At 41.6% G+C, this 15,810-nt stretch overlaps 1 protein-coding gene across 2 annotated transcripts in view; it reads right to left on the reverse strand.

The window, feature by feature from the left end:
- Positions 1 to 15,810, reverse strand: part of LOC110515569 (zinc finger protein 385D) — a 46,795-nt gene that overhangs the window by 12,544 nt on the left and 18,441 nt on the right. For both annotated transcript variants that reach the window (XM_036973300.1, XM_036973309.1), the window contains exons 3-4: positions 6,992 to 7,099; positions 3,127 to 3,295 (exon numbers count right to left, since the gene is read on the reverse strand). In XM_036973300.1, the coding sequence (XP_036829195.1) occupies positions 3,127 to 3,295; positions 6,992 to 7,099 (277 nt within the window). The remainder of the gene's footprint in view (positions 1 to 3,126; positions 3,296 to 6,991; positions 7,100 to 15,810) is intronic.

Below are 15,810 nucleotides of genomic sequence, written 5' to 3' on the forward strand. Positions count from 1 at the left end.
AGAGACAGATACTCTTCTGATAACATTTGCCATCTTTTTGATATTACTGATCAAGTAAATGCACAGAAGACCCTGTCCTGCTGGCTTCACTGGATGCTGAGAAGGAGTTCGACAGGATGGAGTGGAGCTTTCTGTTCTCACTCTTAGAAAAGTTCAATATGGGCCCAAACTTTATTAAATGGATCAAATCACTATACTCTCATCTAAATGCCATGGTGACTAATAACGGACTGAATTCTGACAGATTCCCTTTGGAACAGGGCACAAGACAAGGGTGCTCGCTGTCCCCCCTGCTATACTTGTTGGGGGAGGAGCCGCTAGCAGAGTTGATAAGGAGCAATTCAAGTATTACGGGTGTTTCTACAGGCGGCCTGCAGCACAAGATTTCGCTTTACGCGGATGATGTCTTGCTCTACATATTCAACCCTGAGAAATCCCTCCCTCCCATTTTAGACACAATTGCTCAGTATGGCAAGTTTTCAGGTTATAAGATACATTTTAACAAATCCACTGTCTGCCCTCTCAATATTACACTCACCAGCTCTATGAAGACACTATGTCCTTTCCAATGTAAAACACAGCGGTTTCAATACCTCAGGATCTTCATAACACCAGATCTGAATAGCCGTTTCAAGGAAAACTATCTTCCACTCCTGGACCGAATCAAGAACGATCTCCAAACCTGGATCTCCCCCCCCAATTAGCTTAGTAGGAAGAATTAATGTCATCCGTATGAACATCCTCCCTAGACTGAACTATTTATTTCAGATGCTCCCATGCTATCTCCAAGTTTCCTTTTTCAAAACAACTAACCAAAGCATCACCAAATTTATATGGGGCAATAAAAAACCTAGGATCAAGTTCTCCACTCTATCGAAACCTGAATCTAAGGGTGGTCTTGCCCTGCCCTCCCTTCAATTGTACTACTGGTCTGCCCAAATCCGCAACATGCTAACATGGATCACAAACAGACAAGAGTCAGCGTGGATTCAGATAGAAGCCCAATCCTGTGGTTCATTGCCACTAAGCTCAATTATGTTCATGAATAACTTTAGTGAAGTGGGCAATATAGCCAAAACCTTTGTGATTTACAGCACCCTACTAGCGTGGAGGGACTGTAAGAAATACCTGGGCATTTCCTCCCAAATATGTTCACTCGCCCATAGTAGGCAACCCACACTTGCCAAAAAGTCCTGAAGGATGCCAACTTTAATCTTTGGCATACTCTAGGAATCCGGACCTTTTCAGACCTATTTCATCAGAAGACCACCACACTGAAATCTTTTCAAGAGCTCTGCAGTGAATTCAATGTGCCAAGATCCCATTTTGTTTTAAAATATCTTCAAATTAGACATGTCATTTCCTCATTTACTTCCAAGAGGAGGTTTAGAACTTGAATTAAGTTGAATGAAGTTGAAACCCTTCTTGTCACAGCACAATCCATTAAATGAAAAATCTCTTATATCTATAGACTCCTTTCTGAGAAAGGAGGCTCCTCCTTTACTCCTTTGAAAATAATCTGGGAAAAGGACCTTGGTCTGACTATCAGTGATGAGTTATGGGCGGAGGTTTGCGACAGGGCATACTGCTCCTCTACTAATGTAAAAATGAAAGAATCTAATTTAATGTAATGTACACATTTTTGTACAAATTTTATTACATAGAATGAAAACGGACATCTCTCCTAACTGTTAAAAATGTACCTCTGAAAGTGGAACCTATATGCATGTATTTTGGAACTGTAGAGAGATTGCCAGATTTTGGCAATCTATACATACTGCTGCACAGAAAATACTAGATGTACAGTTTGAAATGACCCCGTGTATCTATCTTAATGCCCAGCAGGACTTTGTTATTGATCCTGACAGAGAAAATTTGCTTATGACTATTACATACTTTGCTAAGAAATTTATTATTCTATTGTGGGCCTCTAATACCCCTCCTACATTTAAAATGTGGAATGACCAGATTGTTGACCAGTTTGTTGACTAACGAGGCTATATACAGGGTGTACCGGTACAGAGTCAATGTATGGGGGTACAGGTTAGTCGATGTAATTCGTACATGTAGGTAGGGGTAAAGTAACTACAATGTGTGGACAAAACATTGTCCCATTGGAATAAATATCTGATGACTTTTGAAATATGTTGATACCCTCTCTGTAAATTGTGAATGATCCTATTCTGCAGGTGTGAGCATGTGGGACCAGAGGGTTCACAATGCAGTGCCTTACAGAGTGTAAAGAGGAATCGCAGAACCTGAGCTCAATTATGGGGCGGCAGGTAGCCTAGTGGTTAGAGCGTCGGACTAGTAACCGAAAGATCGAATCCCTGAGCTAACAAGGTAAAAATCTGTCGTACTGCCCCTGAACAAGGCAGTTAACCCACTGTTCCTAGGCCATCATTGAAAATAAGATTTTGTTCTTAACTGACTTGCCTAGTTAAATAAAGGTAAAATAAAATAAAAAAATATGGATGCTTGTATGTGCTCCAGAAATGTGCTCCTGGTTTAAAATCGTTTACTCATGGAACATTGGATTGTAGGCCCTATACTGAGGCACTCAGACCTAATCCTGGAGAGCCATGGTCCAAGGTTTCATTGGTGCTGTTTTATTAGGCAATTAAAGATGGATACAGGAAGACTTCACTAGTGGACAGAGGTTACCCAGAGAGTACTCTGGTTCTCCAGGTCCAATGGGTTTAGCTGTAAGACTAATGGAATTGACAGAAGGTCACCCTCCACGGACTACATTTTAGAAAGATTAAAAGACAGTGAAGCTTATCTGGTCCTGGTGCCTGTCTCCTGTAGTAAATATACATCATCAAGATGTCTCCTGTATCTACTTCCTCCTGCTCCCAACTTCCTCTATTGTGACACCATGATCAGATATACAACATGTACAGTAATGTTATCCAGGTGAAAACAAATGGATGTGGAGAAAGAGAACTATCAGCACACTGTTTCTGTACTGTTTTCATTTGCAACCTTTACACCAAAGGGACCTGGTCAGGTATTTCGGCAGACTCGGCACCTTTTGAAATTTGTTGGATGGATGTGACAAAGGAAAGAGTGACAGACAGAGAGAGTGGATGGGGATTGGAAGGAAAGTAAAGGAAATTGACCAACCTTTCCTGTCAGTGCCGTAGCACATTGCTGGAGGGTTGATGCTCTTAGGGGTTTCATGGTTGGTGGTTTCCTTGGTGACCACTGAACCTCTGAGCTTACATTTGGTAGCGTCCAGAGATTTCAGCTTCTTGGCGTGTTTTGTTCCTTTGTAGTGGGCTAAGGCTTGGCTCTGTGAGAAGAACAAATAGCAGGCTCGATTTAAACCTGGCCAAACTGTGACCAAAAACTAACTCAAATCAGTGGCTCATGAAATATACATAACACAGTGAGCAGGTATTACAAAGCTTTGCCTTTTATAGTGCTGAGTAGACACAAACTTTAAAGGGGTTCAGCATCAAAAAAACATTCATGACATTAACAAGGACAATGCGCTGCAGAGTTTGTCCCAGTTTAATTTACAATGTTATCCATGCTCCTTTGCCTGTTATGTGATTTTTTGTCTCACATGTCAGTATAGTATCAGGGGCCATGTGATGGTGAATATGTGATAGTCTGATGTTTCATTAATGTAGCTGTTTGAGTTTAGAGTCCAGACACGATTCTTCCAAGATTCACCTTCACAACGGATTTACCCAGACGCATGGACTGGGCCACATGCAAGAACTTTCAGTCGTCCTTGTTTACCTCCATCTACTTTCTGGCTGACTTTGCCCGTGACAAGAATTCTTACTTGCTGTTTGCAATTTTTAGGAGAAAATTTCTCCATGCCATTACAGCAAATCAACAAAATGGAAATTTCCAGAATAAAAACCTTTTCTCTACACTCAACGTAAATTGATTTAGTCTGTGGAGGACATAGACAATAATTGGCATTGGAAAATGCATTAAATACTAAATCCTCTAATGCAAGGAACCAAAATAAAAGCCAAGCATGGCACTAGCTAGGTTTCCATCCAATTGGCAACAGATTTTCATGCAAATATTCTGAAATCAGAAGAAATGATGCGTTACATAGCGAATTTCTGGCCTTGGCACGTGCCTTCTAACCAACATCTCGCAGATACAGTGCGGGTAGGCTACCTACATGACAAGAGCAAGATCATTTAGATTTTTCCGAATGGCAGCCAAGCCTCAATAATCATGTCATCAGAATAAGACCCAAGATATTTTTTGGAAAGGAGTATCAAGCTCATCAACTTGCACTTTCACCACCCTGTGAAGTTCATCATAACTTATTTCATCTGTAGCTTAATATACAGCCTGCTAAACGAGTCGTAGTGGAAGGGCCACACAATATCATCGCATGACTTCAAATTTACTTCGATATGATGATGGTCATTCTATCAATATTTGCGCATAAAGGCATTTCCACCGCCCTTTCTTGCATCATTCATTTTACAGAGACAAAAAGATCCCACCTTGTCTAGCGTATTTTGTTTGGTTGAAATTTGGAACGTTTTCTGACAGATTTGCTGTTTCCATCAGGCCTGTCACGCCATTTTTTATCCCACATATTCTTTACACCCATAAAAAGGTTGGATGGAAACCTGGTTAATGTCTATGTTATCTTTTTTCCAATATATTGCTTCCTTATGTCATGCTCCAGTTATCCAAGCCATCAGTGGATCTTTGCCAGAAGACAAGTGATATGGATGAGTGTTTAGTGTAATCAAGACCATAATTCATCTTTCATTAGAGCAATGATGTGGAAGAATTGCCTTAACGATACTTGAGATTTGACACAGACCAGATTAAGGTGGGGAAGGAGGCAATCCGTTTTTGGATGGTCTATAAGTGAGAAAGACATCTTATCAAATAAGACTGTCAATTAGCCATTTAGTCAGTCAATCATCGCACAGAAAGATTTAAGTGGATTCCCACGTGTGATATTTCATGTTCTGTGCATTCTTTAAGTCATTCTTAAAATATACTCTAAACATATAGATCAGCCAAACCGGGGACATTTTTTGGTTGGGTTATAGTCACTATTCAGTATATGGGTGGCTGTATGGAAATATATTGCTGGCGGTGTAATTAGATCAATAAAACCACATGTCTGTTTCTTGAACTCTGTGAAGCATTTATTTGGGCTGCAATTTCTGAGGCTGGTAACTCTATTGAACTTATCCTCTGCAGCAGAGGTAACTCTGGGTCTTCCTTTCCTGTGGCGGTCCTCAGAGCCAGTTTCATCACAGCGCTTGATGGTTTTTGCGACTGCACTTCAAGAAACTTTTCAACTTTAACTTCAGGATTGACTAACGTTCATGTCTTAAAGTAATGATGGACTGTGGTTTCTCTTTGTTTATGGTAGCTGTTCTTGCCATAATATGGACTTTATCTTTTACCAAATAGGGATATCTTCTGTATACCACCCCTACCTTGTAACAATAGCTCCAACACAACCCAGGAAGCCAAATACCATGATGACTCCAATGACCAAGTGCAGGTTTAGAGCTGGGACTGCTTCATCTGCAATACTGCTTCCATCCAAATACACTTTGGTAGATGGAGACACCCATAAGGATGCATCCATCGATCCAGGGCAGCAAGTTGAAGAAAGAAGCAGATACTTCAGACCCTTTTTATAGACTGACATTGTCTGTCAACAGCCAAGCAAGAGATGGTAAGAATCAGTGTGAAGTTCTCCACAGTGTGAGACTGGTTTGGTGGTAGTGAGTGTGTTTGTGGCTTGTGTTTTACCGGTCACCAATCAGAACATCAGTAGTTCTCTCCTCAGGTTGAAATGTGAGGAGACGTCCTCCTCTACAGAATGACTCAAGGTAAAAAAAATTGTTCTACTGTTTCAGCAAGATATTTGAGAGCGGTGTCAGCTTATTGAGGCATTTTTTACTTAGCGCAGAGGAAAACTGGGTGGGAAGATCCCAATTATATGGTACAATGGAAAGATCGCTTTAATTCAATCATATTATATGTATTTTAGTTGTTTTTCACCACTCAAATTTTCAGGTATTCCGTTCGTCACCAAAGTCAGCTAAGCTACACGCACCATCCACCACCCAAACAACCTCCAAGTCCCCCAGGTTTCTCCATCCAATTTAAACTCCTATATAGTCAATCTGCAAAGATGATAAAGTATTTTTGATGCCCAAGTGACATCAAACTGAAATGTATTCTCCCTATCTCGGCACCACGGAGATTTGATAGGTAAACACCATCTTTATCTGTTTGCTCAGGAGTTGTGATTGATGGCTGGGATGGATGATGATTATCCTGAGCTAGACCTCAATGCTGAAGAAATAATAACCGTCGCATTGAGTAATCACTAGCACATTGGGGCCCTGAATAGATAGCTAGCTTCCTTAGAGGAGGAAGTATGACGATGCCATTTTGTAATGCTACTGAATTAACTACCCTTGGCTCAAAAAATGTGTTTTCAATTGTAGGAAAATGCGTATTGATGGTAAGAATAAGGAAATTGTACATTCAGCTTCTATGCATTTTAGTAATGAGGGTTATACCAGAACTACTTTGTTTATTATTAAACAACTGCTGTAATTTAATGCAAGATAACAGTTGCTTACTCCAACTTTAAAGCCGTTACAAGAAAGTTGCCCTAGATTACAGAGATGGCATGTTGTGCTGGATATATTATTCAGGACACATCCTCATTTGAGATGAGTGACATCATGTGCTATTCCACAACTGACTTAAGGATGCAATGTGTCCTCTTTTATAACAAATTACATATACTTTCCAAGATTCATGAGCCCATTATGTCTTCTGTTTCAAGCAAGACGTTGCTTGAAGTATGACCTCATCACCATCTTCTGCGATCCTGTAAATATGGGTCGAACATGTAGGAGTGGACCGTCGTGCTTTGTTATTCAGGTCAGTACGACTCAACACAACGCAGGATTCATCGAGGGCATTTGGTACCCCGTGTGATCTCCAGAAGCTCACTCACCTGTGAGTTGAATCTCAGTTGGCACACGCTGCACGAGACGTGTCTTCTCTTGGTCAAGGGAGGAACTCCAAACGTGTGATGCATAACAGCCTTCTGAACTGGGTCCATCTGGGGGGGGGGGGGGGGGGGAGAAGAGTATAGAATCTAAGTGAGATACAGTGTTAGAGCGGACCTCTAAATCAACCACCTTACATCCCTTGGTGTGGTGGAAAGAGAAAATGATTTGCTTTAGAGCAGGGTTCCCTAACTTGCAACAGGTGATTTATTTGTATTATTATTTATTATTCTATTGCTGGACACAAAAGACTGTAAAAACACCAGCAAATCAGCTACAAGTGATTTTACTTTTGGAAATCTGTTCCATAGTAGAGAGATATATGTGATCGTATACAAAGCAAGGTTTGAAATGATTATGTTTTAGTCAAATATTATATATGTTTGGGCTTCTTGCGGTCAATTTGCAGTCTACAAATTATTTGTAATTATGTTCCCGGCCCCCTGACCATCCGCTCAAGAAAAGATTGGCCCGCGGCTGAATATAGTTGATGAGCCCTGCTTTAGAGCTTCTTCGGGGGTTAGACGTTTAATATTAGCTACAGCAGCTGTCTTCCAACTCAGACACAGACATATTGCACATTAATCTTAGTCAGTAGACACAATAAAATGTAATTGTTCACTCTCTCTTTGGTCTTTCATTGTTCAAATCAAGTTGAATAGTCATCAGCCAACAATGCATGATCATTTCAAAACAACGTTGTGCTGTACCCCAAAACAAAAGTCTATAGATCAAATTCTATAAGTTTAGGGCAGGAAGAAGGTGTAAAAGATACTTCTGTTGAAGCATTTACTTCCTTTCTCATGTGTTGCTGCACCCTCTTTCTCTCCGTTTGATATTGTTTGCACCTCAATCTGTCTAATGACCGAGTTTAAAGGAGTGAACAGCCATCTAACAGAGAAAAGTTCCATTGTTAGAGCTGGATTAGGGGAGCTATCTGCTGTTGGCTTTCTATACCAAATACATAAAACACTTCATACATATTTTTTTTTATGTGCATTAGATCAGTAAACTCAAATTAATTGGGTAAAATTGGATTGAAACCTTGAATTTTGAATTAAAATGACAGTAATCAGGCGGGGTAGCAATGGCTTTGAATATGTCCGTGTAAAAAAAGAGGTCAGATATACACTACCGTTCACAAGTTTGGGGTCACTTAGAAATGTCCTTGTTTTTGGAAGAAAAGCTGTTTTTTTTGTCCATTAAAATAACATCAAATTGATCAAAAATACAGTGTAGACATTGTTAATGTTGGCTAATTGATCATTAGAAAACCCTTTTGCAATTATGTTTGCACAGCTGAAAACTGTTGTTCTGATTAAAGAAGCAATAAAACTGGCCTTCTTTAGACTAGTTGAGTATCTGGAGCATCAGCATTTGTGGGTTTGATTACAGGCTCAAAATGGCCAGAAACAAAGAACTTTCTTCTGAAACTCGTCAATCGAGGAATTGCCAAGAAACTAAAGATCTCGTACAACGCTGTGTACTACTCCCTTCACAGAACAGAGCAAAATGGCTCTAACCAGAATAGAAAAAGGAGTGGGAGGCCCCGGTGCACAACTGAGCAAGAGCACAAGTACATTAGAGTGTCTAGTTTGAGAAACAGACGCCTCACAAGTCCTCAACTGGCAGCTTCATTAAATAGTACCCGCAAAACACCAGTCTCAATGTCAACAGTGAAGAGGCGACTCCGGGATGCTGGCCTTCTATGCAGAGTTGCAAAGAAAAAGCCATCTCTCAGACTGGCCAATAAATAGAAAATATTAAGATGGGCAAAAGAACACAGACACTGGACAGAGGAACTAAATTTGGATTAGCTAACAGAATGTGCCATTGGATCACAGGAGTGATGATTGCTGATAATGGGCCTCTGTACGCCAATGTTGATATCGTTTCCAGCTACAATAGTCATTTACAACATTAACAATGTCTACACTGTATTTCTGATCAATTTGATGCTATTTTAAATGCTTTTCTTTCAAAAACAAGCACATTTCTCAGTGACCTCAAACTTTTGAACAGTAGTGTATATAGACGGGTTAGATGACAATGTCACAAAACGATGCACGAGCGTCCACAGCAGAAGTCTGTGTGTTGTTTTGATTCCGGACCGTCAAATCGCTATAGCAACAATGACAAGAAGCTGCCATGTGGGGAATCATAGGTGGATCGTTTCAGCTTGTTGCATCTTGTTATTGATAACTTGGTTTTGAGGTGTTTTTGACTCTTGCCACGTCTATGCTAATGTGACAAACATTTGCTAGCTAGCTAACCAACTACAGTAACAATGTATTTGAGAGACAATAAGTGCTCATTGTGCTAATGTATTTATGTTTCCAATAAAGATTTGGAGAAGAAATATCGTTGACATGTCAACAATCCTTTGATTTTAAGCCAACCCTGCCTGTTGTGCTCCACAGTTACGCACGCATCGGTTCATTGCTAAATAACCCACCTGTCCATAGATCTAGATCTACAGGGCTATAACTATACTGTTAAAAGAGAACATTCTACAAGAACATAACTGGATTAACACAATCATAAAATGTCGACACAAGTTTGTGAGTAGTGCTATACTGTGGGCGAATTGACGAAACGTGTGTTACGCAACATTCTTCCGTTGTAAATCTCACCCAGGTTTTGGAGAGAAGATGACATGAATCTGGCACAGGTCCCTGGCAGGGAGAGCTTCAGTACCGATACATTAGCTACAGCCTGCTGGGAAATAGGCTAATATGGAGGGCTGGAAACATATCGAGTGTGAGAAACATCTGTGCCACGGAAAAAAGGATGACCTTCGACTTAAAACACGCACTGGGCTCGAGTGTCAGAAATACCATCACAATCAGTGTCAAATTAATGTTGGGACAGGGCTATGTAGACTTAGAATAATAAACACACGATACACCAAAGTTACTAGGGAAGCACTTCACACAAGTAACCTTGGTGTGTTTCGGTGTATATTCAGTGTGTGTTCACATAGCCTCATCACATAACGTTCACAGAACTCTCTTCTAGATCTACTGTATAAAATCTGTCCATTACACAGTCCTCCACCACTCAGCTGCGGTCTAAGGCCCCGTACACACTCCGGTTGTACAACTGATGTACAACGTATTTGACACGATGGTGATACAACCTGATAGAGCTTGTCTGCAAAAATTTTTTTTTGCGGTATCTCTACAGCACTTGTGTAATTATTTTGGAAAAGCTCTGTTGTATCACAACCGTTTAAACAAATGTGTTGTAAATCAGTTCACACTTGAGTGTGAACAGGGCCTTAGCCAGCACAGCTGCATTCCAAGCGACACATTATTCCTCCACCATACTCTCCCATCAGCCACCCACTGCGCCACATACTCCACAGAGAACCTCCTGCTGGGAGCCGGCTTCAATTGAGATATCTCCCCATCCACACTCACATCTTTATGCTAAGTCACACGCCTGTTATCAAAGCCCACGTACATGTAGTTTTCCCTATTTTATTCTCTCTGTCCGTGCGAGTGTCTCCTTTCATTCATGTGTCCTCTGTGATTCATGCTGATGTGCTGGGGAGATGTCAGGGGACCATCGCCCCTGACGATAGAGAAATAATCAGGCCGTTTAATGGATACTATCCGACAGCCGACAGCAGCCTGTCTGTCGGACAGCTCAGCACGTCGGCCGTGAGACCGGTTCACTCAGAGCAGGAGATAATGCAACAAGACTAGACAGTGATGAGACGCAGTGGCAGTGTGTGTGTGGGTGACGTTCCCTTCCTAACTGTGATAAACTGGACAAACAAAACACTGAGCACTATGTTTGTTAATTTATCAACATTATATTTTCTATATGCCCATATATCACTGAATAAAACATTAGGTCAAATTAATCCATAGATCAGCCTTTTTGCATATTGTCATAATTATTTTCAAAGTAATAGTATTTTGTGTTCTTATACATTTAGTAAAATACTGTGGCCAGCAGCTCAAATGCTGCCCAATAACATACTTATGCTTTATGTGTCCTCGTAGTCTACTGTTTAGGATTCCACCACTGCAGTAATGTGACGGCATCAGAGAGAGAGAGAGAGAATGAGAATGAGAGAGAGAGGGAGAATGACTGGTCAACAAACTGAGCCAGCCCCAACCGTGAGGTCTGAATGTTCCATTCACGGCCGCCAGGCACGCTTACCATTAACTAAAGTGGGATGAATGACCTGTCAAAAGTAATCCTCCGTCCTATGCGTTTCCCAATTACCTCGCTGCCTAGGCCAGTCAGTTAGTTATCATCAGCCATGCCGCTATAGATTGTTGCCACACCAAAACATTTGCAAGTCAAATGCGGGGGACGCTCATAACTTATGAGAAACAACAAGCTTCCCAGGTGTTAATAAAAACGCACACCCTTATCACATGAGAGGAACTTGAGAGGGGAAGAGAGGAAGCAATGAGGTCTGGGGGGTGAAGAGAAGAGAGTCTGCTGTAAACTGAGCGCACAGACTAGTGGATTTATCCCCTGAAGATGCTGAAAGACAGAGGTAGAGAAAGATCAATCCATTTTCCCCCACTGTCTTAGTACAACTGTTAAACTTTGAGTACTTTTTCGTAATCATGTACTGTGAGAAGTTAATATGTTTGGTGTAGTATGGATTTGTTTGCAACAGGAGGAGAGATAGGGAGAATGAGGGAGAAGAGAGAGAGAGAGAGACGAGAAGGAATTTCCCCATAATGTACTTGAGTGGGTCACGGGATAGGAACATTCACAGTGACCGTGAGTAGAATGAAACTCATAGAATCTTGATTCAATTTAATATTCTAATAGCAATATTATTCCGTTAGTGCGCGGATCAATTTGATCTTCTTCAAAGTGTTAACTTGGCTCAAAAAGCCCCAGGGAACAGTCTGTTTTCTTTCTATTGTTGCACTTGTTTATCTCTCCTCCTTAGGGTTGAAGCATCTCAAATTGAAAATGATTCAAGTGTGTTTCTTCATCATGTGTAGAGGAAAATAGGTCTAGTGGATCTCAGTGGAATTTGTGTGTATGTGTCTATCATTACTATGCAAAGGGGCAGTGGCACTGTTGAGCTCTTCAATTGGGCTTCTTATTCAATATGCCGCACAGAAGGCTGGGGTGGGGGTTCATTATGCATATTGCTCCTGTGCATATTACTGCTTTTTAAGGGGTTTTAAGAGGTTTTGGATTCCATAAAAGGATGTACGTTTTATGCTGTTGTTCCCCTTGATACAGGCACTTACTGTCAGTAACGCTAAATAAGAGTGTTATATGATTCAAATGTAAGTAGAGAGCGAGAGAAAGAGCGAGAGAGAGAACCTGAATGGACTACTTTTGATGAATACAGAGCAAGCATAATGATAATTTTCTCTCTCCCTCTCTATTTCTCCAATCTCTCCTTATAACCCATTCTTTCTCCCGCCCTCTCTCTCTGCTCTTTTTCTCCATTGCGCCTCTCGTTCCACGTATCTATACCTCGGCTTTCTGGTTCTTGTCTCAGATTGTATTTTCTCCAGAAGGAGCGGTACTTTAGCACTTTCCCATCGGTCTTCACCGCTGACCCCTCTCACCGCCATCAAGATCGCTCAGGATGAAATATTCAACTAGGGTGTCTCCTCTGCTCCCCAGAGTCACCTGGCTGCCTCACACTATCCCTCGACCTGCTCAGATGAAAATGTAACACCTTAACCCCTTAACCCCTGCCCCACCCACCCCTTGCCTCAGAACAAAGCACATCTGAGCTCCATCAAATTGTCTTTATCCATAGACCTGTCACGCATTACATGATATAAAAACCCTAACTAACACCTAAAAAAAGTAGCCTTGAACATTATGAAACAAAGCTTAAAAAGGGTATTTAACTGCACCCGCCCCCCACCCCCCCCCCCGCAACAAATCAACTTAATTGAATGCATCTACAGCAATACAATATCTTCCCAGGTCTTGAGCCAAACTCACCACAATAAAAAAGTGATTTCATCTTTCACATATACATCACAATTCATTGGTGTACCATAGATCAAGTTGATGTGGTTCGGTAGTGTTTTGCTAATTTCCTTCATAACCCAATTTCTATTCTATCAATCTATCAAACCTCTCTGGCAACACCCCACTGGATCGAGGGGAGTTATTCTCTCGTGACATGGCTCAATGAAATCTAAGATGAAACAATTTATCTTCTCATAATATTCTCCATGAATATCAAACAAGGCCAATATTCATGATGAAAGAAATGTAATGAAAGAAAAACCTACATTGCTATTGAATCCCTCTTTTCCAAATCAATGCCTTGAAATAGAGAAATGCATGGCTTACCTGCAAATACACTTTAATATCAATGAATTCAAGGGTTTTACACACATGCCTACACTGCTTGAACCAGGGCCAGCCCTTGGTATACTGTAAGCTGCGTAGGTGGTCACCTAAGCAATTGTTTTCCAAACTTGGTCCTGGGGCCCCTCTGGATGCACGTATTGGTTTTTGCCCTAGTAAGTTTGCTGACGACACAACAGTGGTAGGCCTGATCACCAACAATGAGGAAACGGCCTATAGGGAGGAGGTCAGAGAACTGGCCATGTGGTGCCAGGACAACAACCTCTCCCTCAATGTGAGCAAGACTAAGGAGCTGATCATGGATTACATTGACGGGGCTGTAGTGGAGCGTGTCGATAGTTTCAAGTTCCTTGGTGTCCACATCACCAACGAACTATCATGGTCCAAACATATCAAGACAGTCGGGAAAGAGAGCACAACAAAACCTTTTCCCCCTCAGGAGACTGAAAAGATTTGGCATGGGTCCCCAGATCCTCAAAAGGTTCTACAGCTGCACCATCGAGAGCATCCTGACCAGTTGCATCACCGCCTGGTATGGCAACTGCTCGGCATCTGACCGTAAGGCGCTACAGAGGGTAGTGTGTAAGGCCCAGTACATCACTGGGGCCAAGCTTCCTGCCATCCAGTGTCAGAGGAAAGCCCATAAAATTGTCAGAGACTCCAGCCACCCAAGTTATAGATTGTTTTCTCTGCTACCGCACGACAAGCGGTACCGGAGCGCCAAGTCTAGGACCAAAAGGCTCCTCAACAGCTTCTACCCCCAAGCCAAAAGACTCCCTCTTTTGTACATTGCTGCTACTCGCTGTTGTTTGTTACCTATGCATAATCACTTCGCCCCCACCTACATGTACAGATTACCTCAACTAGCCTGTACCCCCTGCACACTGACTCGGTACTGGTGCCCCCTGTATATAGCCTTGTTATTGTTATTCTTATTGTGTTTCTTTTTATTTTAGCCTACTTGGTAAATATAGTCTTATTCTTGAACTGCACTGTTGGTTTATAAGGGCTTGTAAGTAAGCATTTCACGGTAAAGTCTACACTTGTTGTATTCGGCGCATGTGACAAATAAAGTTTGACTTGACTAGTACTATACATCTAATTCAAATAATCCAAGCTTGATGATGAGTTGGTTATTTTAATCAGCTGTATAGAGCTAGGACAAAAACCTAAATGTGCACCCAGAGGGGGCCCCAGGACCGATTTTGGAAAACTCTTTCCTAGGCCCCGACCAACATTTTCTAAATGTTTTTTTGTGAACTTACTGTTGAGAATAGTAGAATACACCATTTCTACATTTGGTGGTGCAGCAGCAGTTTTCCCTTTTCTTACTGACAGTCAAATCAAATGTATTGGTTACATACACATGGTTAGCAGATGTTGTAGTGAATGTAGCGAAATGCTTGTGCTTCTAGTTCTGACAGTGCAGCAATATCTAACAAGTAATATCTAACAATTCCACAACAAAAACCTAATTCACACAAATCTAAGTAAGGAATGGAATAAGAATGTATAAATATATGGATGAGCAATGTCAGAGCGACACAGGTTAAGATGCAATAGATAGTATAGAATACAGTATATACATATATGAGATGAGTAATGCAAGATATGTAAACATTATTAAAGTGGCATTATGAAAAGTGACTAGTGTTCCATTTATTAAAGTGGCCAATGATTTCAAGTCTGTATACTGTATAAGCATCAGCCTCTCTGTGCTAGTGATGGCTGTTTAACAGTCTGATGGCCTTGAGACAGAAGCTGTTTTCAGTCTCTCGGTCCCAGCTTTGATGCACCTGTACTTGCCTTTTGGATAATAACGGGGTGAACAATCAGTGGCTCGGGTGGTTGTTGTCCTTGATGATCTTTTTGGCCTTCCTGTGACATCGGGTGCTATAGGTGTCCTGGAGGGCAGGTAGTTTGCCCCCGGTGATGCGTTATGCAGACCGCACAACCCTCTGGAGAGCCCTGTGGTTGTGGGTGGTACAGTTGCCGTACCAGGCGGTGATACAGCCCGACAGGACGGTCTCAATTCTGCATAAAAAGTTTGTGGGTTTTTGGGCAACAAGCCACATTTCTTCAGCCTCCTGAGGTTGAAGAGGCATTGTGGACCGTTTCAGTTTGTTAGTGATGTGTATGCAGAGGAACTTAAAACGTTTCACTTTCTCCACTGCTGTTGATAGGGGGTGCTCCCTCTGCTGTTTCCTGAAGTCAACGATCATCTCCTTTGTTTTGTTGACGTTGAGTGAGAGGTCATTTTCCTGACACCACACTCTCCGAGAGCCCTCATCTCCTCCCTGTAGGCTGTCTCATCGTTGTTGGTAATCAAGCCTACTACTGTTGTGTCGTCTGCAAACTTGATGATTGAGTTGTGCATGGCCACACAGTCATGGGTGAACAGGGACTACAGGAGGGGGCTGAGCACGCACCTTTGTGG

The sequence above is a fragment of the Oncorhynchus mykiss genome, chromosome 3, assembly GCF_013265735.2.
Source record: "Oncorhynchus mykiss isolate Arlee chromosome 3, USDA_OmykA_1.1, whole genome shotgun sequence".
NCBI classification, from domain to species: domain Eukaryota; kingdom Metazoa; phylum Chordata; class Actinopteri; order Salmoniformes; family Salmonidae; genus Oncorhynchus; species Oncorhynchus mykiss.